Raw genomic sequence first — 25,915 nt, forward strand, 5'->3', positions numbered from 1 at the left:
TAAAGCTACTGCATTTAATTTTCAGCATGCTCTTGCGTCTTTACTGACAGAGCGTTGTATACTTGATAAGTGCACTAACTTTTGACAAAATTGTTGGCTGTGGCTGTGCTGAAAACATTTGTTATCTACATTTTTGTTATAAAATGTTATGGATTTATTTTAATAAATACAGTAGTAGACAGTGGTGGTAACTATCACATGCCACTTTGATTGTGATACACGTAGGACTATATGGTGCTAATTATTGTTTGTATCACGTATGTCATGTAAATCGTATTCACAGAATACATTTCTTCACTTCAAAGGTACAGGTACTTCAAATAATTACATCTTTTTTTGTTTTTTTCCAAAAACGTAGTATCACCACAGTATGTCCAAAAACATTGCATGGTGCTTTTATCATAAAAGGCATAAATAATGCACATTTAAAAAACTATCTACCTGTAGTCACAGAACGACAGCTGTGTAGTCACACAGTCAACGACAGAGGGCGCTGTTTCCACATTGATTCCACAGACGCTCTTGATGACGTACTGATCTCGTACATATTACGCGCAGGCATCGTTTGCAGGAGTACAAAAGCAATCCCGTTTATCTATTAATATCAGTATATTATTTAGGGTGGCATATGTTATGTAAACAGAAACCTTCCTGGAGTAGAGAGCGACAAAGGTTTACGAAACATTATCTCTGAATCAGTCGCGGTGTGTAGATTGACAGTGTGTTCTGTTAAAAAATATTTGTATTTTTGTGTAATTCATCTGGCTGTGCATTTTCACGAACATAATCAACGAAATTGACATTTATAGGAAATCGTGATACTGAAAGAAGTCTGTACTGCCACTTTACGTTTGTTACAAAGTTTCAAGGGCAAGTTCTATCTCATGACTGCTGAACTCTTTAAAGTGACATTTGGGTCGAGCAAATGTGAATGTTAAAACCTTTATATTGAACACAGAGGCAGAATATTGTGGACCTTAGACATGCTGAAGTCATTCAAGCTTTTCTTCAACTGTAACCTGGTGTTATCACGCTCCTGCTCTGGATATGTGTCTCGAACGAGGTCTGTCTTTTTTTAAAATACAAACATTTATTGGAGTAGCCTACTACTGGAGTTAATACAATAGATTAAGATAAACCTTATTATTACATTATTAGTTTTGATCGAATATTATTTTAATGAATCTCACAAACTTGTCAAGAACATGTCCAGGGGCCTATACCATGAAGCCGGTTTAGGTGGCTAGCCAGCTATGTTTCAGTTTAGTTTGCGTCAACCCTGGGTTTTAGAGACCATGAAAGTGGTTTGGCTTTTAGCTGTGTTCATCGCCATAACTTACGCTACACGGCTAACCTGGTCCGGGGCAGGTTATGTTCTAGGTAAGAGGTTGCAAACTGAACTTGGACCAATCAGCTGTGAGCAAAGTGACACATGTCTGATGCGATAAAGTCACGTCACTACAAAGCAAATGATTTTTAAAGACAAAATCGTCTGGTTTTTAGTGATGCTTATTTAGAATAATAAATTTGTATGATTTAGATATTATTTATGTAATTATTATACCCTTTATCAATCACACATGTACAATTTTAGTTCATCAATTATTATTACGCAGTTTAAATGAATAAATATATAAAGGTAATATAAATACGCTTTAGCATCAATAGATGAAGCTATAAAATGACTACATGTGAGCTTAAATGTTCAATTCTCTCTATACCTTTATCAGCTGTGTAATATAACTTCACAACTTTTACTTGCACTGATATACAGTAGCGAGACTTTTTCTTTTAGTTGTCCTCTTTCATAGACAGCTGTTTTCTTCTTGCTGTGTAAATTTGTTTAAATTCTTACTATTTTAATACTTTTATTTAATAAGTGAATTGCGCTGCTTCTCTCGCAAGAAATTAATCTCAGTTTCACTCAACATGTGATTGGCTGTTCGCCACAGATGTCACACCTAAACTCCTAAACTCAGGATCAAAGCCTGAGTTGACAGAGAAAGTTGATGATCAGCATCATGGTACCAACAAAGCCTGGTTGGATTGGTTTGGTTTTGTCAACTCTAAACTAATCCTGTAACCCTGAGTTTGTTCAGCTACCATCATGGTACAGGCCTCAGGTCGTATTTCACATCAAAGGAAAATAAATAAGAAATTATGTTTTCCATAAAGAAAGTAAAGACTATTTCTACAAATCTGCAGTTACATTTGTATAATTTATTTTATACAATTATTATTTTAACATATATTAAAAATTCATGACACATTGATTGACTTGATTTCATGTGCTGTTTTTGGAATTAACTGGTATTAATTATAAAGTTTTATCTATAATAATTTCCAGCATGAATTTTGGAGAAATATCGCTCAAGAATTTTTTTCTTAAAGGGTTAGTTCACCCAAAAATGAAAATTCTATAATTAATTCTCACTCTCTTGTCGTTACAAACGAAGTCTTTCGTTCATCTTCGGAACACGCATGAAGATATTTTTGATTATTTTTGAACTACCACAAGATCTTAAAACTACTTCATACGAATCGAGTGGTTTGATGAACAAATTGAATTTAGGCTTTTATTCACATATAAACATTTATCACGTGAGAACAAACCTCATGGGTTCATGCGGAAGCTCAAACGTGCTGCGTAACACGAGAATGAACCTCACTGGTTCTCACACAAGCGTACATGCTGAGCGTCTGTTTACCACAACTGATGTGTGAGTTGATGAATGTTTATATGTTAATAAAGCCTTAATTAAATCTGTTCATCATATAAAGAGATCAAGTCTCTTCAGAAAACTTTTACTAAACCACTCAATTCATATGGATTAGATTTCATTAAAAAAAACAAAAATCTTCATTTGTGTTCCGAAGATGAACGAAAGTCTTACGCGTTTGGAACGGCATGAGGGTGAGTAAGTAATTAATTAATTTTAATGGGTGAACTATCCCTCTAGCATCTTAATATAATATAAAATAATTCTGTTTAGGTACCTTATGAGACTAAGAGAGGATGATGAGGCATGTCGAGAAGCGCTGAGGTCTGGGAACTTTCTACTGTATCATAAGCTTGCTCCTCTACTGCAGAAGACCAACAGCGGCTTTTACAAACTGGCATGTCTGAAAACCTCAGGTCTTAATACAACACCACTTGAACTCTTCCATAACATAAATTAAAAGTTTTGGGATATAAGTTTGTGTGTTTGTATGCCAATTCCTCTAGATTTGGAACACGTACTGGAGAAGGTTGGAAAGGACAAACACTTTGTTAACGAATCTTTTCTTCTGGGATGCACTGACAAGAGTGATCCACAATTCTCACTAGAAGTGGGTCAGTCAATACAGCCATTACTACACAATACTATGAAAATATTTTAAAGCTGAATACACTGCAACTGAAAAAAATGATCACTATAAAATTTCAATTGCATTTATGCATTTGCCAAGTGATTTTATCCAAAAGTTGCATTAGTATACAGTACATTTATTTGGTTTTGCTAGCTCCATGCTCTACAGTTTGAGATACAGGAACGCTATAGGAATGGGAATGTGGGAGTAGGGTTTCGATTGTTTCTGGAATGTTCCTGGACACTTTAAGTTCTTATTTCAAATATTTTCTATAAGTTTTCCAGGCCAGGAAAACAACATTCTTATTTTCAGGTTTTCTGTGACCATGTGAACCCTATACAGTACACTTTATATAACTGCATGATACACTATATATATATAAATATATATATATATATATTATATATCATCTAATGGAGATTTCTTCTCTATAGGTGATTTAGACCGTAGTGCATTGGAACAGGAGTGTGGAGGGATGTTTGTGGACCTCAGGAAAGCTTTCTTCATGATAACTGGACTAGAGTCTGCTCTAGTAGCCAAAGTATGTACTTAAGTTTCTAAATGATCAAGAATGCTATTGCATTGTAACCGCTTTGAAAACGTTATGTTTTTCTGCCAGATGATATTTGATTTCAGAAAACATGGAGTAAATAAGCAGGTTGCAGGTTCAATCATCCAAGGAACTTGATCCCACTCCCTCTCTGTCCCCATTACTACTTTAGGCAATTGTTGTTGTTAAACTGGTTATTTACATTTTCTAAAGTGGTAACGTGAATGGTGTTTGCTTGCACAAATCTTCCTGTTATGATGTTGGAAGTTAACCTGACAATCCCTAGTATGAACACTAATATGGCGTGATGTAGCCATCTTAACTTTAGCTCAATTAATTCTTAAAGGTTGTTCTGTGTAACTGGTAAACCTTATGTATTATGTGTATTTCTTTTAAAGCTGTTTTTGGGATGTTTGTTGGTTGTTACATGAACTATGAATACTGACATATCTTACTCAAGTCTGCATGAAATGAAAATACACAATTATTTTTCGAAACGCTTTATTGATCTTATTGTGAACAATTCATCCATGCGCATGTTTAATTTCTTTTGACCTCATCATTTTTAATCAAAATGTCACAACTGGATGTTCCGGTGAAACTACAGACTTATTTCTGGTGACATGCAGAAACTCTTAAATCATTTAGTTTGCTTAAACTACTCCTCCCCTTTTTTACGATCGACTGTAAGCTTGTATTCAGTTCTGCCTCCATTCAATCAACAACTGATGCATAGAACCTAGTCCTGCCCTACATTTTTTCTTTTTCAATAATCCGTTTCATTCAGATATACGTCACAATATGGAAGAAAATATTCCGTTACATTGTAATTATTTTCATTTTTTTACTATACGTTATGATATGATGCCAAATAATAAAGCAAAGAGAGATATTAAATTAATAAAGTTGGAACCATTTGTATGGTGACCATTTCTAAGACGTTATCTGTATAAATACGGTTTAATTTGGTGTTTGTTTTAGGGACAGGCTCTCCTTCGATGGCATCAGACCAATGGCTTTTGCAGTGCTACGGGGCAGCCGACTGTCAGGAACCAGTCAGGAAGTTTCAGAGTTTGCCACAGCAGTGGCGTCACCTACTACCCCAAAGTAAGCAGGGGCTTTTGCCACAATATGCACATACATCTGATACAAAGGAGTTTTGGGTTTTTTAAATAATTTGTTTTATCTCATTTGTTTCAATGATGCTGAGTTATATTGATGAGCTGTTCTGAAAAGGACCCTTTTGGTAACACTTTATTTTAAGTGTCTATAGTGATTTGGTAGTTAAGCATTAACACACCTGGAATATTAGGCATTATTTATGCCGTAGTTAAGCATGAACATAACAGAAATGATCTTTAGTAGTACTGTATTACTGGCAACTTAGCCATAACTGGCTTATTCTGGTGAATAAGCTTGATAATAACTCAATAAGTACCATACAAATCAATAATTAATATGGAATAATACCTTTCACTTAGGAACATTGTACAAAACTCTAAAACCAACAGTTATTAAAAATAATAATTAATATTGTTGAGTGTACTTAATAGATGGTAAATCAAAGAAATGTATCACTATGTAAATACTAAGGGTCTTAGTAGACTGTCTGCTTAATATCTGCTAAAACTTTATTTTGATGCTCCAAGAGACATTCTACTGACTATAAGTAACTTTGCAAGTACATGTCAACTTATTCTACTAACCCGAACCCTAACCAAATGTCTGAAGTGGACTATCAAAATAAAGTGTAACCCTAAAAGGAATTTACTGTACATTCAGTTAACCATTAATTATTGGATCATTTCTGCTTATTTATCATTCAAATGTTTAAGTTGTAATTGGTAAGTTGTAAATAATGCTAATATGCTCTAAATATATGTTCAGTTAATTATAAATTACTGGTTATAACTTAACTACTGCATAATAAATGGCCAATATGCCTTTACTTTTTGTCCAGTTAATTATCAACTAGTGGTGTGTTAATGCTTAACTACCATATAATTATGGACCCTTAAAATAAAGTGTTACCAAACTCTCACAGTTTAACTAATTCAATAATGCTATTTTATCATTTTGCCAGTAGCTAAGCTAAGTACTTATTTAGTCATTGTTTCACACTATTGTTTGTAATTTAAATGCATGGCCATTTATTTCAATTTCTCGTTGATTATCCTGTTTCGGAGTACACTGAATTGCAAATGCTGTTCCATGTTGTCTTTTAATTACGGTTGACACTGAGAACATTAGCATAGAGCTGTTTGTCCTTGACCTGCAGATGGCACCTGTAGTGATCGTGCTGGTGTCTGACGGGAGCAGATGTCTGCTGGCTCGACAGCCCATGTTTCCTCCAGGCATGTACAGCGCACTCTCTGGCTTCTGTGACATGGGTGAGTCACACTTTATTACAAGCTGCTGTCCACACCATATCAGTCTGTGGGGTTACTTAACCATTTTGTTATTTTACCAGCTCTGTTTTATGAAATCATTTTGCAGGAGAGTCTTTGGAGGAAGCCCTGCACAGAGAGGTGGCAGAAGAGGTGGGTCTGGAGGTGGAGAACCTGCAGTATTCTGGATCACAGCACTGGCCATTCCCACAAAGCTCCTTTATGTTAGCCTGCCACGCAACTGTTAACCCAGACAAAACGCAGGTGAGACATGGATGATGCCTTTAACTACTTGTTGTTAGGAACTGCTCTGAAACACAGGTTGAAGATCCAACACAGCTTTAATAAGGGAAGTCCACAATCATAATCCAGATAACATGCAGAAGGTCAAAACCACTGGGCAAACAATCCAGGTTAGAGTCCATGACACAGGCAAGCAGGCAGAAGATCAATACCATAATACAGGAACCAGGATAAAGCACTCAGAATTTGTAAAGCAAGAGTGAAAACACAGGGCTTATGCCGCGTTCCAGGCAACCTGTAACCCGTGTTTTTCCAACCTTATACCCGTGAAAGTGCACTGGAACGGCAGTCAAACCCGTGACTTCCCACCCGTGAACTCGTACTAGATCGATGTACTCCCAGTTACGATCTCTGACGTCACATAGCCCGCGAAACCATACAAAACAACAATGGCAGCCCCTACGGATGCAGTGTTTCTGCAGGCGGTACACGGTGAGAATACACTTTAGGACAATATAACGTTTTAGTCAAATTAATAATAATATAATAATGATAATAATACACACACGATTATGTATTACGATATGTCTCTGAAACAGTAAGTATGTATATTGTGCTTAGGTAGTTTGGCGTGACTGGCCTGGAACGCTATAAAGTTGTGAGTCGTGGTTTGAAGTCGTGATTTACATGCTCAAAAACCTGCCTGGAACTTAGCATTATATAGGCAGTGCTTAACAAGCTAATCACACACAAACATGAGTTCAGGCAGTGGTTTATGGGAATTGAAGTTCATGATGAGATAGCCCAGAAGTCGCCCTCTGGTGAAGATTACGGCCACAACAGTCCAAACACATAAATTCTACTATTAAAGCGGCACTATGCAGGATTTCTGTTTTTGTCAAACAGCGATCCCTAAAGTCGCTGTAGAGTACTTGTATTTAACGTTACTGTCATAAACACCACTCACGCAGAGCGTTTCAGCACTCACGGCCTCTGCACTTCATAATAATAAAGTAGCCTACCGCGTTAGGCTTACCTGAGCCTAAATGCCAGATGACACCAATAAAGTGTATCATGTACGTCGCATTATTTCGCAGGGCTCTCAAGTTTTGAAGACAGGCAAGAGTGACATCCAGCCGACAGATACATTTTTGTCATTGGTTGTTGCGTTAAATCTTACCCAGATACAATAGTGCTATTTTCTGATTGGCTATTGTGTAGCCCGACGAACAACACCAGAGGAGACGCGCTTGATTCCTGCCGGTTCCACAGAGTGGGGCGGCCAGAGTTTTGGCATATTAAATATATTACAAATAGTTTTTCAGCGTGAGAAATACAATGTGTGGTGGGAGAGCGTGACAATAGACCGAAATGAGTGACTGTCACGCTCAATGCGTGACACTTGAGAGCCCTGATTTCGTAACAATGTCCGTTATGATGTTGTTAGACATGATTATTGCAATTTATCATAATAGTTTGCAAATTGCGCTCATTTATACTATTTACAACATGTAAGCGTATTTATGTCCGGATAATTATGTGAGATATTGACAACTGTTCTCATGATAATCGCAGGAATCAACTTTAACAGTGAAAGACTGAGCGAGTGGAACTCTTGTCCGGTTCCTCGTGCTGTCAGATTCTCATTACCTTTTTCTAGACTCTTCCGACCGCGCTTTACTTCGTTTTTTTCGCCATTCTGAAAACGCAGGTCCGATGCTTACTCGTGTCTGACTCCTCGCTCGGTCAGTCTGCCATTTCCTCTTTCTCTGTTCCTCCGACAATGCTTTTCTAGCTTTTTGCTTCTTATATGCCAGCTTTGCCATGGGACGATAGTTGTTCTTATAGCTAGCCGTGTCCTGGATGGGGGCGTGTACGCGTGCTGTGCCGTAAAGCAATTTGTTACCTCGCAAGACCTGATATCACACGATACTTCCTAACACTGAAGCCGGCGGCACGCCGGGCCAAAGTTGCAAGGGTGGTTTTGCGGCTCACAGGCACCAGGGGGGTGCGAGACGACCACCATTCAACACGAAATCATTAATATACACATTACAATGACTCCAAAGCTGTTCGGTTAAGGTAAAAAAGTTACTTAGTTCTGCTTTAAACCAACTGTATAAAAAAGGAGTTCATATTACAAAACTTGTCAAGAATATTTCCATGCGATATTTGACCCCAAAATCAAAATAAAACTAATATATATATATATATATATATATATATATATATATATATATATATATATTATTTTTAATGGCAAAAGACCCATTTAATTTCTTTATTATTATTTAAGTTTTATTTACACATAATTGTGTTGCTTTTAAGTTATTATTATATTAGCTTTTCTTTCTTTTTTTTTACCCTGGGTGCTTAATTGTAAAAAAAAAAAAATCAATGCAAAAAAAAAAAGTTCTCAATGTTATTTTTTATTTTCAAGTGAAATTAGTAAAATGTTTTGGTAAAATGTATATACAGTATTTCTCTGTCAGTTAAAGAACTCTGTGTTAATGAGAATTGGGTCAGTTATTAAAATGTGAATGAAGTGGATAAATACTATTTTGAGACCCTGGAAAACAATCAGGCAGATCCAAATAAATGTTAATGCGTTTTAATTTAAAACAGCACAGTAGATACTTTGCTGTTTTGTATAACCTTTACCTGCTTTAACTGTTCATGGATAGGTGAAAATAGACACGGCAGAGCTTGAGGATGCTCGCTGGTTCACTTTTGAAGAAATAACAGAAGCACTACAGAAACCTCCACGCAACCCTAAAGGAGAGCCACCTGTATTCTGGGTCCCACCTCCTTATGCCATAGCCAATCAGATCATTCAGGAATGGGCCAATCGGCAACAGCTATCAAGAAAATGACATGGACTGAAGTCGCCATCCAACTATATGCATTGGATCTAGGAACTTAAAGAAAAAATAAACGTGAAAACCTGAACAAAATGTTTTTGCTATTATAACCACAAGACACTGAGGTGGACTACTTGTGAAAGGATCTTCAGTAATATTCAAAGAAAGACTTAAAGAAAGTATAATTCTTATACTTGTTCTGGAAAAAAAATATTAATTGAGAATAATTATAGAATGAAAAGAAAATGATCATTGTATAATGATTTCATAATATGAAATATATCTGTAAATGTTGATGGATTGCATCTGAATTAAGAAAACTGCACATCTACCTCAAATAGTAGCTACTAATCAGTTATACACTGTAACTTGCAGAAAATTACTGTTGTGAATTTTATTACAATAAAGAAAATACCAAGAAATAGTGACATACTGCATCTCTAACATTTCCCAATATAATTGTCACTAAAAAGGGTTGAACAACATTTAGGCATATTCACACCAAGAGTAAATATTTATCTAAAATTTTCAGTGAAATAAGGATAAGTAGAAAAAAGCATTCCTGTGTTTTTACACTAATGGACAAAATTCATCTGGTGACAGTTTAATTTTCCCTTCGGTACCCTCTTGCTATTTTTTTTTTTTTACCAAGGGTCAAAATTAAGTAAAACAAAACTAGTTCAAATGCTCAGTTATTGGAAGTGAAAAGCAATTTGTATATTATTATGTAACACATATGATTAGGCCTATATAAGTTCTTAGAAAAGGTCTAGAAACATACGGCAGCCAAAGGCAAAATCTGAACATATTCTAGAGTAAATCAGAAGATGCCTAAAATATAACTAGCTATGACCTGTGCTGTGTATAAACATTATCATAAGAGCTGACACAAAATTCAAGATGGGTTGTCATATTGGGAGAATTATGTTACCAATGTTGAATGAAAAAAGGTTACAGTGGACTTAAAATGCCAATTTTGAGTCTTAAAATGCCAGTTACAGGTTTGGTTCAAATCACTGCGAAGATTTTATGCAGTAAAAACCATATTAAATTAAAAATATTAAAAAGGGAGGATATTTTAGAAAGACTGTTGTATTGTTTTCAAGGAGGTGCTATTTAGTCATTTAACTTTTAAATTTAGTAATCAAACATACATGATGTATTTTAAATTTATATTATTAACGTATCCTCCTGTTGTGTTCGTTTGTTACGTCGACTGACCTAAACTAGGGGGGGGGGGGGGGGTAGGGGCGGGGACTCAACGACCAATCAGATTCATTATTTTGCAAAAAGCGCCTCTCCTGCACACTTGGTGGCGCTGAAGCACTAAATCCTGTACTAATTCGTTAGAAGAAGAATGGTAATCAAGATGGACGCGGAGCTCTTGTTGTTTTTGGTTTCTGAGAACAAGGAATTATTTGATAAAAACCACAACGAGTACAAAAATACGAAGCGGAAAGAAGTGCTCTGGCAAGGAATAGCAGACAAAATGGGAGTCGATGGTGAGTTTTATTTGTGTAGCTTTCTATGCAGCGTTTATGTCAGTGCGTTAACAAGCTTCATCTATGGCTGTGTGTTTGTACAGTGGAAGAGGTGAAAGCTAAATGGAAAAATCTAAGAGACACATACACTAGAAAAAAGCGACTGGAGCAGGATGGTAGTCGGAGTGGACGGGCAGCTAAGAAAAAGAAGCAATGGAAATATATGCGAGTGATGGACTTTCTCGATCCCTCCACAGAACACAGAAGGTATTCGAGTGTATTTTGTATGAAGCCTGTCTTGCACCTACAGCTATACTATTAACGTTATATCAGTGCTTGAACAGTTTGAAAAGTTTCCCATTCATTTCACTAAATGTTCAGTATTCAAAATCCAACTGACAGCGGTGACGTTATTGTAACATTATGTACAGTTGTGCTATTGGTCCTTTCTTTCTTAAAATATTTATATACTGGATCCTGATTGGTTCTTTCTTTCTTGCTTCATTTGCATAACAAATTGTGTAGTATTTCAGTACATTGGTGGTTTTAAAGGGATAGTTCACCCAAAGGGAAAATTGTCATTTACTCACCCTCATGTCATTACAAACCCAGCATAACACAAATTAAGATATTCTGAGAGCTTTCTGTCCCACCATAGACAGCTACGCAACTACTATGACGCTTCAAAAAGTTCATAAAGACACCGTAAAACTAAACCTTATGAATTTAGCGGATTAGTCCAAATTTTCTGATCACTTTATATGATGAGCAGATTTAATTAAGGCTTTTATTCACATATAAGCATTCATCAACTCACACATTAATTGTGGTTTAACTGTACGTTCACACCGCCACCGACGAGAGCGGCAAAATTCGCTCTCGCCGCCCTCCCAGCGACACCGTGCTCTGACGTAGATCAAACGCGTGGTCTTTTTTACAACTGTATTTAAAGGGGCCACAAAGCAAACAAGCATGTCGATCGTTATTTTTGCAGAAAATTGATCGATGGAAAAAACTTAACAATTATAGTGACATGTTTGCTAATTAAATAAACAAATTAAAATCCATTTGTGTGGTGTGGCTTTTGTGTTCATGGTTAAGTGCTATTATAATTTGCATTCCCGCTGAAAAACAAGCGTTCTAGCGCGAAAATATTGCCTATAAATAGTGTTGCGCGCCTTCTTATCAAATTCAAATGATCAACCTCCTGAATTTTGCTTGGGAACTAATGTGGTCGGAACCAAAGTTTACAGGACTGCGTTCTCTGGACTCCTCTCAGACGGAGCACTTCTATATTCCGATTGGTTGCCGCCGAACCGCGTCATTGCTTATTACCATAAAGCAGTGTTGCCAACTTAGCGCCTTTGTCGCTATTTTTAGCGACTTTTCAGACCCCTTTAGCGATATTTTTTTAAAAAAGCGACTAGCGACAAATCTAGTGACTTTTTTAGACAAACCTCAGTAACCTCCAGATGTTGCCAGTACTGTTCTGCGAGCGCGAGCTCTTGCTTTCTCCCTGCCGTCACTCTCTCTAACTGCGTCGACCTTGTTCAGTGAATGGCTGAGACGAGCGGCAGCACATTCATGTGTTGAGCGCACGCCAGTTTTTTTCCCCCCACGGGCTTGTCACTTATCTGCTTCTCTTCTGTTTTATTTTTAAAGAGTTTTGTTTGACCGTTTTAATTTACTTTCTTTTCTTGTGCTTATTACTTGTAATACTCGCTATCACAGAGCTTTCACCCAGTTCCCGAACTCTCTCAATTCAGATAATTTTACACATATAAAAAGATTTAGTCATTCACTATATCATAGCTACTTGTTCTATTGTCTGACAAAAATAATATAGGCAATGAGAACAGCTTTATTGGACATTCGGCTATATTATATTATATTAAAATACAGAATGTTAGCATGAATTTAGAGGGAAAACACATTAGGCAGGCAGAGCGCAAGTACGACGCGATGACGTCATGAATATGCTAATTAGCATATGACGTCATCTAGCGACATTTGGCGACTTTTAGGGAAGGCGTCAGCTACTTTCCTTTGAAAATAGTTGGCAACAGAGCCATAAAGTTGACCTGACTTCAACTCTCCTCGTCGCTCTCACCGTCCAAGACGCGCCGCTCTCGCCGGAGCTGGCCGCCGGCTCTCATTGAAAATGAATGACTTCTGGCCACTTTGACGCTCTCGCCGGCGGTGGTGTGAACGCACAGTAACATAAGCTCAAGCATGCTTGCTTGACCTGCTTGAACCAATGAGGTTCATTCTCGTGTTACGCAGCACGTTAATGAAACCCCTGAGGTTTGTTCTTGCGTGTCAAGCAGGTTAGGTTGAGCTGTTCTCTGGTCAATGTTTACAGTAGCCTATGTGATTAAAAACATAATTCAATCTGTTCATATAAAGCGATCGTGTCTCCTTAGAAAAATTTGGGCCAAACCACTCAATTCATATGGATTAGTTTTACGATCTCTATGAACTTTTTGATGTGTCAAAGTGGTAGTTGTGTATCTGTCAATGGAGGGACAGAAAGCTCTTAGATTTCATTAAAAATATCTTCATTTGTGTTCCGAAGATGAACGAAAGTCTTACAGGTTTGAAACGGCATGAGGGTCAGTAAAATTATGAATTTTCATTTTTGGTTGAACTAAACCCTTTAAGCTATGTTCAAAATAGCGTATTATCATTCTACTCATACTATTTCTGCTGTATAGTACACTTTTTTATAGTAAGTGATTTTCTAAACGCAGAGCAGACTGCAAAACAATGCATGCAACCTCCTATTTCCAGTGTGACCAATGTATTCTGTATGTATAACTGTATGTATTTATTGTACTGGCAAGAATTTTCATTTACGTATAAAATTGAAAAATATTAAACTTTTATAAATGAAATGCATTTTAATTTGGAGATGACAATTGGACGCTGATTACTGAATTAAACACATTTTACAGTACATGAAAGATTAGTACACTAATAACTAGACTTGTTTACATATATAACTATAGAGTTCTAATTCTATGAGTATAGAATAGTTGTGATATTGGTTATTTTTTCTTAAATTATTTACATATTGGATTTGATTGTTTTTTTGTTGTCATCTTTCACTACCTAAAGGCTATGGTTCTTTTACCAGATATTTGAATTATTACTAAAAATAGCATATTACTAAACTGCTCATACTATTTCAGCACTCATTATAGTAAGTACACTTTATATAAAGGGAATTTTCTGAACTCAGAGCACACTGCATCCATTAATGCAATGCACACAGACTTGTCACAAATTAATATTTTTTTCTTATTAGATTGAACTGGCTAGAATTCAGATATTTTATTATAAAAATGAATTACAATTTTGTAAATAAAATTATTTTTTATTTTGCCAATGATAGTGTATACTGCATAAAATGCTACTATTCCTCCCCGAACATAACTGTCACATTACTTGTGTAATAAAAGCATGAATTCCATGTTTTTTGTAGTGTGCACTATTATATACTTGACGTAAAACATTTTTCCGAAGTCTTGATCTTCTCGACTGTATAAGACAATTAATATTGGAACATTGTTTATACACACAGATTTTTGTCGGCTTAATCACACCCATCTGCTACAATGTGCTTTTTTTGTGTGTTACAGAAATAAACATGTAAAAATTTTCTGATTCAACAGTTTACCTGCCGATTATTCTTCCATTTATTTAATCAAGTAAAATCCTTTGATCTTTGGGAAATGGTGGGACAATTTAATTTTAGGGTTTACATGACAATGTACTAAAATCAGAAAGGTTACGTTGTCAAAACGATCCCTGTTCACACAGATCCGTCACTTTGTAAAGAAACCCTACTTGCCTACAGACTGAACTCGTAATACGCATGACGTCACCATTTTCACAAATTCGTGTTTTTGTCGTTTACAGAGACGATAACGGTATTTTTTTTAAACTTAGAAACCACGTTTTTATATAGAACCCCTAAGTGTCGTTATGTGAAATGAATAGCCAAAAAGCATAAAGAGTGTATAGGGTTGATGGCCCTTTTACATTTTAGCAATGGGTTGTATCATGCATCTGTTCTATGTTGTAATGAAGCTCGAAAACCTCATGGTTATTCACAGTGGTTTTTACTGGTGTACAGTGTTATTTTGGACAGCATTCCCGGCAAAATCGAGGACGACGAGCCAGATGAAGACAGCGGGGCCGAACCAGCCAGCACCAGTACGGGAACGCCCGTGACAAGCCCAGGAGCTATCCGGTCTGGCATTGTAAAGAGAAGGCGATCAGAGACACTAGAGCTGTTGGAGAGGTATTTGGCCTCTAAAGACTCAAGAGACCGAGAGAAAGACGAACAACAGCAAGATGAAGTCGATTTATTTCTTCGGAGCTTAGCACCCGCTTTAAGACGCTTACCTGCTTCGAAGCAGTCCTTGGTGAAGCTTCAGATCCAAAAAATACTTCACGACGCAGAGTTTGGACAGCCGAGCTTTCCTCAGATTTCCTCAGTGTCACCAAGTAATCAGTTGTTACTACAGTGTAGTGTTGTAAAACCCAGTTGAAATACTTTTTTATTGAAAATAAATGTCACTTTAAAAAAAGTGATTTCGTGCTGTTTTTTTTTTTGTATTCCCAATGTTGAGTGTTCTAGTCTTTATGCATAAAAAGGTTAAGTATATTAATGGGTTTGTCAAAACATAAAAACCCAAACCTTAGACTTTCACACTGATCAAAACAAGTTTATTATATTCAGATGATCTACTTGAACAATAATACATCCAACACTACAAAACCATGAAACGGGAAAACATATATACAAAACATGTTACAGTAACGCTTGCATTCTCATTTGTTTCACAAGCTGGTATGAGCATGAACATGGAGCAGATTCACACTAATCTAATGCACTGTAATAAATGGATGAGAGTGTGAGTTGACTGTTATTATTCAGCCGTCGTATGGCTATCAAATGGCCAGTATCCATTATAAAGTGTCATTTGATTATTATGTACATTTCTAGATTAGATCACAAGATAAATGATAACATTTGGTAGAAATAGCCCAGTCTGGTGAAACTTTACTTTTTCTTGCCCTTCTTTCCCGCTGCTGGTTTCTTGCAATATTTAGCCTCCAGATCTGAGATGAGAGAGTTGAACCCACTTTCTTTGGACTTTTGTCTTTGCTAAATAGAAAACAATTGTCAGGATACATTTTTTTATTCATGCTTCTTAACAGGCGGTGACTTGAACACATCAGATAATAGCAGATATAACACCCCACACACACAAATAAATATACTGTATATTATAGAATACATTTATATTAATGAGTACGATTATGCAGCATAGTTAAAAATGATTTCCCTCTAATAAATAAGATGAGTCTGACCCCCTTTCATTTAACATCAGACCAACTGCAACTGAGTAATTAAAGACATTTTTAGATGATTTCACTTCAGCCAAAACGGCTGCAAAATCAAATATAATCACTAGGAATATTTTAATTGTTTATCACTTTTGACCAATAGGTGGTGCTGTTACCAAATTGATGTGTTGTGGTCAATATGCCGAAACTTTGCAGAGTTACAGCCTCAGAATCAGCTTGGCCTGATTCTGGGCAAACCGTTCAGAAGTTATAAGCAATAATAGCCATTTTCATATCTCCTGACCAGTAGGTGGCGCTATACCAAAACACTGCAAGTAACCTCAGGTCATGCTTGCGATGAGATGGTTTATGAAAAAGCTTTTAAAAACTTTTTGCCAGGGCAGTCTAATGATGATGTGAGACGCTTTTGGTGAAAACTGGATGAACTGTCTGGAACGAGTTCCAAAAAGTAAAAAAAAAGTAAATTAAATAAATCTGTAAAGGTTATTAGCATTAACATAAGTGCAACTTTGGACAGTTGGTGGCACTAATGCGGGTTAGACTCAAATTTCTCTGGTTATTATTCAGACTGTCCTCTATCTGTGTTCAAAATTTCACAACTTTTTACAATACGGTTCTACAGGCAGACATAGACTTGAGCGGAAGAAAGCTAACTGAGACAATAGGTGCCTATGCACCTCCTAAATATATTAAAATACAAAACAGAAATTTTAAATAATATTATATAAACAATCTTTTTTTTTTTACCTTTATCATAGCTACCAGGCTGTCCTCACTGTTCAAGCCCATCTCCTTCTGCATTTCCTCTGCCTCCTTGCGCTCTTTTTCTGCCTAGAAAGACAGGATAACACATTAAAAGGGCTTACATCCTATTTCTTATCAAAACTTCAAAGCAGTCAAGTGAATCAGCACCTTTCTTTTGCGGTTGTTCTTCTTTTTAACACTCTCGTGAGTGAAGGCTTGGTAGGCCGGCACCTCTTCAGCATCAACGGCTTGCTGTAGTACATCTCGGACACGTGACTCATCTTCAGAAGTGCAGCACAAGGCAGACTCCATGATCAGATCCATGTCACCTTCATGTTGTAGGTACAGTCTCTTTAAGTCTTCCACCTCTTCATCAGAGCCTTTATACTGCTTCTCAAAGTCCAAGATCTCTTGCAATGTGATCTATGGCAGAGAAGTATGACCATCTTTTTAGCAACTTCCTTTGGAAAAACCAACATATAAAACAAGCACATGAAATACCTTGGGAAACAATCTTCTCCAGTGCTCCTCCCAATTGCGATCTTGATCAAGGGAGTCTGACTCTTCGTCCACTATTCCCTGTTCATCATAGACCGCCCTTTGGTCCTTGTCAGCCAACACTGCATAAACCTTTCCCAAGACCTGTTCAAATGATGAAAATGTTATTTAAGGATGTATTTATTAGATGAAATTTTAAATTGAACCTGGTGGTACTCTGTCACTTGACTGAATTATTATTATTTTATGTTTTTACTTAATCAAAATGGTATGAAACTTTGTGACTTATGGCACTTGCTATCAAACACAAAACATTTGACAAAGACCAAATTGTCTAAAAATACTTATTCTTAGCAGTCCAAAATGACCGTGATAGGAATGGCACATTGGGAAATACTAAAATAATTGATCTAGTTGTTACACCATGGCATTACGTATGAATATAATTCTTCTGATGGCTTTAAAGGCCCATTCACACCAAAAAGGTGTGTGAACTGTGACGATAACGGTACATTTCCAATTGTTCTAAATGTAAAAGAATAGCAGTTCACACCACAGAGAAACGGTATTGTTGGAATCACTTTCAGAATTAATTTTTCCAACTGATGAACAATAAAAACATTGGCAGCCAAACATGTGGCAGATCAATGCTGCTTTCATAGCTCAAGCATTTAAAGAAACGGATGACAAAACTGCAGTGCATGCTCAGAACATACAGAACAGCACTAGTGTGGACGTTATAGTTCTTGGTGTTAACAGGCCTTAATTTGCCCCTTTTTTGCATCGGATAAATTTGAGTGAAACGGCTTCTCAAACAAGAAAAAATTTAGGCCGGAACTTGATTTTGTCCATGGGGAATTGATTGGATGGATGTGGTTCACTATTGGTCGATCTCATGTGAGTGACAGGTTGCCCCGCCCTCACGCCAGTAAACATCATCATAGAAGAGATGTAATAGCAAGAGGGAGTGGAAGAAGTTATAAACAAATAGTGCACAATTATTGAACAATTTATATTGCGGTACATAAATGTCAACTAAAAAACATTACTGAACTAAAATATAGTAAATTCATTTCACTGAAAAAAAAGTTCAAAAGGTGTTCAGTCACTTTTGATGACCTAGGATCACCAGATGGTTAATGTTGATTTTGTGGATGACCTCTTGAAGGGCTTACACCTACCTTAACCTAGCTCTTTAACCATAATGATTAGACCATTAAACAAGGTTCTGAAAGATTATTGGGTAGTTGTTACCTGAAACTTGGTGGTGGCTAACTCATCACCAGGAGCTCTATCTGGATGAACCTGCAGAGAGACTTTATAATAGCCGCGTCTGATCTCGGAGTCAGATGCTTCTTTGCAAACACCCAGAACTTCATACAGATTAGAGGTCTTGAAGAGCTCCTCACACTGCTCCAGTAAACCCATGACTGTGTGTGAGAGAGAAAACACACACCAAATCACCCACTGACATGTAAACTACAAAACAATGCCTAGCATACAAAAGAATGCATGAGACTTATTTTAATGTGACACGTTATCACAAAAACCTTATGCTTGGAAGTTTTGAAATAGTTTTGTAGACAAATACAATTGTCCCGAAATGCATGGATTTAACAAACTCTCGTGTATCTACCTCATCTTACAAAAACAACAGTTAACGTTAGCTGAAAGCAACTCAACGTTTTATTAAATATCTTACCGGAAACGTGTTCAAATGTGGCAGATAGAGATTAACAACTAAATGCTTTCAGCACACAGCAGCATAGGCTTCCCCTAACAATAACAGCAGGTCGCGCCAAAATTTCGGCGCGTTGTGTTCACGTCACAAAACGTCATGACGTAGGACAGCGCTTAGTTAAATTTAATGTTCTTTAAGTATACATTTACCAAACAAAATTCTATTTTTTCTGTTGCTATCCAAGTGATTTGAAACTACATAGATGCTATAATGAGAAAAAGAAGAAGATTATAACAGCCAACAATTAACTTTTATTATGCATTCTATGACCCGGATTGTAATTATCGTACCCTGTTGTACTTCCGTGTACAACAGCTCAGTAAGCCCACTGTTTCCTAAAGTATGTTTACAATCATTTGGTAACTTTAATGAGCTCTAAGTAAGCACAGGGCTCCAGCGCGACTTCCAGAGGTGCGAGTTTTAGTTTCAGGCAGAATGTCTCGCTGTGTTGCGTTACAGACGCATCTGGCGTCAGTGGTGGAGGCGTTAGTTCACGCCGCGATCGCTGAAATGTACAAGCTAATGGAAGAGGAGAGACTGTCATTTATCATTAGTGATATTACCAGCGACCAGTGTGAAGACGAGGAGACTGGGTCAAGAATGAAGAGGGGAAAGGAGGAGAGAATGGTGAGATTGTAAGATGATGTTGTTTAGAGATCTGCGGCCTGTAACCTTAAACATGCGACACGTTCAAAGCCATATACGCGCGTATGTGCATATAGTATAAAGATCAGTGCGCAGTTAGCGCCAGTCTCAAAGCACGTGAATGCATCACCATATCAAAGTTTTCTTTCTTGTGGGATATACTGTGTGTATTATAAATAATTTACCCACGGACCTCATTATTTAAAAAACATATACAAATAAAAAATAAATATGTATATATATATATATATATATATATATATATATATATATATATATATATATATATATAACATTATATAATGTGCCTTTGTAATCTTTAATCAAAATAGCTTCCCCTCCTTCTTGCAACGACTTCTCATCTCTTCTCTGAGATCGTAGCAATAACAAACCACAACGACCAAGTATTACACCAAGCGCCCAGAGATAGTATTTTGACAGAGATAGAATTCATGTCAAATTCAATTATTGATTTGTTTTTATTATTAGGTACATTTTATAACCATCATCACGACTAAATGGAGCAACAATAATAATTATTTAAAAAAATGTTCTTGTTCGTGAAGTCTTTTCACTTGGATAACATACAATAGGAAGAAAAGACTATCGCAAGTTATGTATTAATGTAATTTGTGATCAACTGATATTGGGGTTTCAAATGCCTATAATAGTGACGCTTGTTTCTACCAAGGAGTAAAAAAATAAATACTAATAAATTTAAACTGTTACTTCTCGCAATTGCGTGTTTACATCTCGTAATTCTTTTTTTTTTCCACCACAAAATAAAAAAGGGTTCTTGATACTTATCTCACAAAATGTTTTCTTCTCAGAATTGCGAGCTTATATCTCACAGTTCTGACTTTTTTTCTCAGAATTGTGAGATATCAACCCAGAATTGCAAGAAAAAACAGTTTGAGAAGTCGCAATTATCTTTTTTAAATATATTTTTTACTCTCTGGCAGAAAAAAGCTTCCGTACATTAAAAGGGCCAATGCAGCAAATAATAAATAAAAATAGTTAGGATTAAATAACTTGTTTTAGAGTATATTTTTTTTTTTTAAATTAAATTTTGAGACTGACTAACCCTAGTAGAATGAACTGGCTAAAAATCTTACAAAATGTCCAAATAGTGCCTAATTAATCAGCTGGTATATTGGTCTATCACTAGTAATTTGTAATTATTTATTCTTTCAGAAGCAGTTTGCATCAGTCATGGAAGTATTGGGCAACGAGGCTCTTGGGAAAATAATCAAACTCGTTGATGAAACCAAATTTCTGTTGGACCTGGAATGTAAAACATTTTCAGGCAAGAGGGCAAAACATCCCGGCAGTATCTTGAACATTCTGTCTGTTGGAGGACTTGGTAAGAAATCACATTCTGTCTTCATAGGCATAAAGTGTTATTACATTTCTGTCCAAGGGTGTATCACTTAAAGGGACTATGTGTAGTTTTTTGGGTATTTTATTATATAAAATCAATATTTTTATTCATAAATATATGATGGTGTACAAATACCTCTGCCAATTATCTGACTTATCCTCGTAAACGAAGAATTTATTATTCTAGGCTTCCATGTCGTTCCGCCATCTTGAAAAACTATAATTGCAGAGAGGGTCAGAAAGTACTAGGCCAATGCGTTTTTGTTCAGAGCCAGCCTCACACGTAACAGAAAGCAGCAGAAACGGAGGATGAGCAGTGAGAGGCGCTTGTCACGGCCCCGGCAAGTTTAAAAGGCTGCATAATGCACTGTTATTTTTAATGGCGGACCATACATATGCCGAGCCTCAGGAGAAGAAATCCTCGTCGCCAAAAAAGTCCAAAATTGAACGTAAAAGGAAACGTGACCGGAGATTACATAAAACTAGAGTCGTTAATGCAGGAGAAAGCTTTCAAAAGAGATGCTGAAGTTGCCTGCTTTCTCCTCGACAGGTAGGCTAAGTCATATTAGAGTCTTAATTACATGCTTTTTTTCATGGCTTGGTTGTGTACTTTATTATATAGACAGTAGAGCATTTATAGTTAAAAGTTAAACAGGCTCTTTGATGAATAGCAGCTATTGAGTAATGTAGAGAAGGTGCTAAAAACAAGGTTTTGTAAGTTAACTTTTTGTAACCTAGAAATTCGATAAGAATATATTTTAATAGAGCATATGATTGTTGTTGCATTGTTTGTCATAGCTTTTTGGTACATAACCGTTACCGTAGATGCAACACGCATTTGAAAAAAGCGAGGCGCTGGAGAGCACAATTCGTTTGAATGCAAAATACAAATTTACCGCTAGATGGGAGAAATTCCTACAGAATGTCCCTTTGATAAAATATTTTTTATTGTTGTAAAATTTGCATCATTTGTACATTTTAGAAGAGGAACATTCTTATGATGGAAGTGCAAGAATCCTGGAGACAAGAACAAGAAATGAGGTAAACTGAACATGTACATCAAGGCTATTTACCAAAATGTAAAAATAAGGGCATGTGGGCGAGCCAGAATATTTTATCAATGGAAATCCTCAACAGAACACTGTTCTATAACATTTTTTTACTACATAATATTAATGTAGCTAGGTTTTTATATTTTTTATTAGTCCTATGAAACATTTCCACTGCATTTATGTAACATTTCCACTGCATTTATGTAGCTGAGGTTTAACAGGAAGAGTAAACTTAAACCGATGGCAGGTTCACATTGCACACCTTCACTTTGTTTCAGTCGTGTTGCATAATAAACACACCGGTGTTGGTACACACAAGTAGCTTTCATTCTGTTGCAGTTGAAACAGACATTTCAGTTGTCTATATGTCATTTTTTGGGGAATTATTTGATGGCATAATAAAAGGTGCCACACTGATTTTAAACAATGCCTGACAGTTGAAATGCATTGAGTAATTCACCACAGATCATAGTGTTACAGTCTTACTTAGGAGACATTATATATACAATATATGCATACATACATAAAATAGATTTTGTTCAGTTTGTTTTTACCATAAGAAGAGTAATCAACCTACGTAAGGCACAGCACATTTCAAACAGTTCAGATTTAACCTGTAGTCCACTAGTAGTTGATTAGGCCTGGTCTACATGCTCTTTATGTACACTTAACCCTCCTAATGCATTAAAACATGTACACCTTTTGTATTTCCGGGTCAATTTTGACCTGGTGGAAAGTGACCTTAGAAAAAAGTCATAATGCATTTTTTTTCCATTAAAACCATATTGTATCTTCTAATTAATGAGTGAATATTAAAGTTTTGAATGCTAATATGTTAATACTATGGTATCACTACATTTCCCCCCTTTTAATTAATAAAAAATGTTGTGAAATTCTTGGAAATTTCATTTTCATTTTCAATTTCAAATATTGCAAGAACTACAGCCAAACCACTTTGGTGCAAGATTTTTTTTTTTCAATATTCATGACAATTTAATTTAATTTGAATGTATCATTATATGAGTTTACAAGAACTTATGAACTGATAATAACCTGTATAAACTCCATTGGAATGTAACTGGTTCTTATGCTGCTCAAAAACAGTCAAATTTATCATGAAACCTACATTTTATTTTTCTAATAAAACAACATAATTAAACATAAATATCACTCCATAATGTTTTTTATATACTATATTTCCAATTAAAAACACAATCAACAGCATGAATCTGCAATGCTCCATTAGAAGGTGGCAGCGGAGTGAAATGTTGACTTCTCTTTTTTCAACTCTCTTTCTTTTTTTAAAGTTTAGACTATTTGGTCTTTGAATTTTTGCTCTGTAGTTCATTAGATTAGCTTTAGCTAATAAATGAAAAATTATGTCATCATTTGGTAATACTTACGCCTTGTGATCTGTGGAACACAAAAATAAATTTGATTCACTCTTTATACACTATATTTTAATTTTTATTTGTGGGTAAAATGTTGCTTCTAACTTATTCAACAATACATTTCAATAAAACAGAAACTGTTATAAGCCTATAAGAGAAAAGTCACTGAATAGCTCTGCTATTTTTTGATGAATTAATTACATAACTACTTTATTCTCGCAGTCTGATGAGGCCACAGAAGACCGGCCAGAATCCCCACTGACGATGGCTGTGACGATCAGAAATGAATTTGGAAAAGTTGACTTGAAGTCCATCAGTAGTGGTACGTAAATAATGTTAATTTACAAATACGTGAGACAGTCTGTCTAATGAATCGGTCCAAAAGTTATCAATGAAATGAATAACATGCTGAATCCATTAGTCTACCTTCTGGCTTATCTGATATTTATATGGCAAAAGATTTTTGGCTGTAATAAACCGATATTTAGCCAATGATTTTGATTGTTCTCCTGTCAGGTCACTTAAACACTTGTTCAGAAGAAAGAGTAGCCTCTGTTCTGCAAGAAGACAGCAGTGAAGATCCTCAAGACGCTGTTACTCTCTTTGGAAAGAGATCCTTTATTTGTTCTGAGTGCGGCAAGAGTTTCTCTTCTCAAAGCAACCTCAAATCACATCAGCGCATTCACACTGGAGAAAAGCCCTTCGGCTGTGTTCTCTGTGGCAAGGCTTTCGCCCACAAACAGAGTCTGTCTGACCACCATCGAGTCCACTCAGGAGAAAAGCCATTTGTTTGTAAAGTCTGCGGCAAATGCTTCGGGAAAGCCGCGCACCTCAAAACCCATGAAATAATCCACACGGGCGAAAAGCCGTTCAGCTGCGACGTTTGCGGAAAAAGATTCAACATTGCTCAAAATCTTGCCAGGCACCAACTCACCCATACAGGTGAAAAGGAGTTTCGGTGTCCAATATGTCAGAAAAGCTTCACACGCGCCATAACGCTTAAAACACATCAACTCATCCACACAGGTCAGAAACCATACTCCTGCGTGTCTTGCGGGAAGGCGTTCCGCCACGCCGTCAACCTTAAAAACCACGAGCGCATCCACACGGACCAGCGGCCGTTTAGTTGTGACCTGTGTGGCAAGACCTTCCGGCAGGCTGTCAATCTGAAAATCCACAAACGGATCCACACGGGGGAAAAACCTTTCAGCTGCAAGGAGTGTGGGAAGAGCTTCAGTCAGCAGAGCAGCCTCATTTCACACGGACGCACGCACTCTGGAGAGAAACCCTTCGGCTGCAATTACTGCGATAAGTGGTTTAACAATACGAACAGTCTAAAGCTGCACCAGAGGGTCCATACAGGCGAGAAGCCGTACAATTGTGAGTATTGTGGCAAGTGTTTCAGTCAAGGTAGTCACCTGCGTACTCACAAACGCCACGTTCACGGAGGGGGGAAGCAGTACATCTGCGACAAATGCGGAAAGAGATACGCAGATCCTCGTAATCTTAAATTGCACAAATGCGTTTATGCTTAAGCATGGGGTGCAGGTGATCACATTTGTCATTATAGAGATATTTATTTTGAGCCCATTTTTCTTTCGTTTATAAATTATTGAAGAAGATTAACTGAAAATAGCTGAAAAACACAAAAATAACTTTTCTTGAAGAATATCCTGAAAAAGTAGTGCGTTTGATTCACTCTTTATGCACTATATTAGAATCTGAACTATATAGTCATATTTATGTTTGATTGAACTCAAGATAGTTATCAGAACCACAGACAGAAAATACTAGGTTATGATTTCTAAAGTTCTGATCCTTTATAACCCTTGATAATGACGTCTTATGCAAAAGATACCAATGTTAATTATTTATTTTATAATTCTAATTATTATTTTTGTCTACTTCTAATTAATTATTATTTACAGCTACAGATGAGCGAGATGTTTAAAACCTTTATTAATACAAACTATTTAAAGCATAACATGGCATCCATATGGTCAAGTACTTTATTACAGTTTTTGCCCTGTTTTCTGTCAAATCATTTATATTTGATTCATGAAACTGTTGCCAAATACAGTTTTCAATAAAACATTGTTACTGAAGATATTGTGTGAGTACTTTCATCTGCCTTTAATTATAAATGATAATGCATTATGTTGGTGAAGACTGCAAAAACAGGAGAACTTAGTGTATTGCTGCATAGTCTGCA

The 25,915-nt window shown here is 36.4% G+C and overlaps 4 protein-coding genes across 9 annotated transcripts in view; 3 read left to right on the top strand and 1 right to left on the bottom strand.

The window, feature by feature from the left end:
- The first annotated feature begins 535 nt into the window (after nt 1–535).
- Nucleotides 536–9,444, top strand: nudt13 (nudix (nucleoside diphosphate linked moiety X)-type motif 13). Of its 4 annotated transcripts, none has more exons than XM_077205974.1 (10): nt 536–704; nt 810–870; nt 959–1,063; nt 2,994–3,136; nt 3,227–3,334; nt 3,786–3,892; nt 4,883–5,008; nt 6,180–6,291; nt 6,398–6,552; nt 9,216–9,444. In XM_077205974.1, exons 3-10 carry the CDS (start codon nt 984–986, stop codon nt 9,402–9,404), a joined length of 1,020 nt encoding a protein of 339 aa, XP_077062089.1. In that variant the 5' UTR covers nt 536–704; nt 810–870; nt 959–983; the 3' UTR covers nt 9,405–9,444. The 4 variants fall into 4 exon arrangements, with proteins under 4 accessions (XP_077062089.1, XP_077062088.1, XP_077062090.1 ...); XM_077205973.1 differs by having other exon boundaries at nt 579–719; nt 810–874; nt 965–1,063; XM_077205975.1 differs by lacking the exons at nt 536–704; nt 810–870; nt 959–1,063 and adding an exon at nt 2,900–2,914.
- A 1,247-nt stretch (nt 9,445–10,691) lies between these two features.
- Nucleotides 10,692–15,475, top strand: LOC143714693 (uncharacterized). The gene is made up of 3 exons (XM_077205983.1): nt 10,692–10,894; nt 10,978–11,140; nt 15,012–15,475. Exons 1-3 carry the CDS (start codon nt 10,750–10,752, stop codon nt 15,427–15,429), a joined length of 726 nt encoding a protein of 241 aa, XP_077062098.1. The 5' UTR covers nt 10,692–10,749; the 3' UTR covers nt 15,430–15,475.
- Nucleotides 15,476–15,590: 115 nt separating this feature from the next.
- Nucleotides 15,591–25,915, bottom strand: part of dnajc9 (DnaJ (Hsp40) homolog, subfamily C, member 9) — a 298,727-nt gene continuing 288,402 nt past the window's right edge. Inside the window, exons 1-6 of one of the 2 annotated variants that reach the window (XM_077205981.1) lie at nt 19,197–19,314; nt 18,749–18,924; nt 17,498–17,638; nt 17,165–17,419; nt 17,000–17,083; nt 15,591–16,049 (exon numbers count right to left, since the gene is read on the bottom strand). In XM_077205981.1, coding sequence (XP_077062096.1) covers nt 15,945–16,049; nt 17,000–17,083; nt 17,165–17,419; nt 17,498–17,638; nt 18,749–18,922 — 759 coding nt within the window. In that variant the 5' untranslated portion in view covers nt 18,923–18,924; nt 19,197–19,314 and the 3' untranslated portion in view covers nt 15,591–15,944. Of the gene's footprint in view, nt 16,050–16,999; nt 17,084–17,164; nt 17,420–17,497; nt 17,639–18,748; nt 18,925–19,196; nt 19,315–25,915 lie in introns of those variants that run through there. The other variant, XM_077205982.1, reaches the window with a different exon arrangement.
- On the top strand, nt 19,519–25,808 carry LOC143714685 (uncharacterized). Of its 2 annotated transcripts, none has more exons than XM_077205968.1 (5): nt 19,519–19,862; nt 21,075–21,243; nt 22,243–22,301; nt 23,926–24,025; nt 24,220–25,808. In XM_077205968.1, the coding sequence occupies exons 1-5, from the start codon at nt 19,671–19,673 to the stop codon at nt 25,236–25,238; spliced, it is 1,539 nt and encodes a 512-aa protein (XP_077062083.1). In that variant the 5' UTR covers nt 19,519–19,670; the 3' UTR covers nt 25,239–25,808. The 2 variants fall into 2 exon arrangements, with proteins under 2 accessions (XP_077062083.1, XP_077062084.1); XM_077205969.1 differs by having other exon boundaries at nt 21,078–21,243.

The sequence above is a fragment of the Siphateles boraxobius genome, unplaced genomic scaffold, assembly GCF_051911475.1.
Source record: "Siphateles boraxobius isolate OS27281-9 unplaced genomic scaffold, OSU_SipBor_1 55, whole genome shotgun sequence".
Classification (NCBI taxonomy): Eukaryota; Metazoa; Chordata; class Actinopteri; order Cypriniformes; family Leuciscidae; genus Siphateles; species Siphateles boraxobius.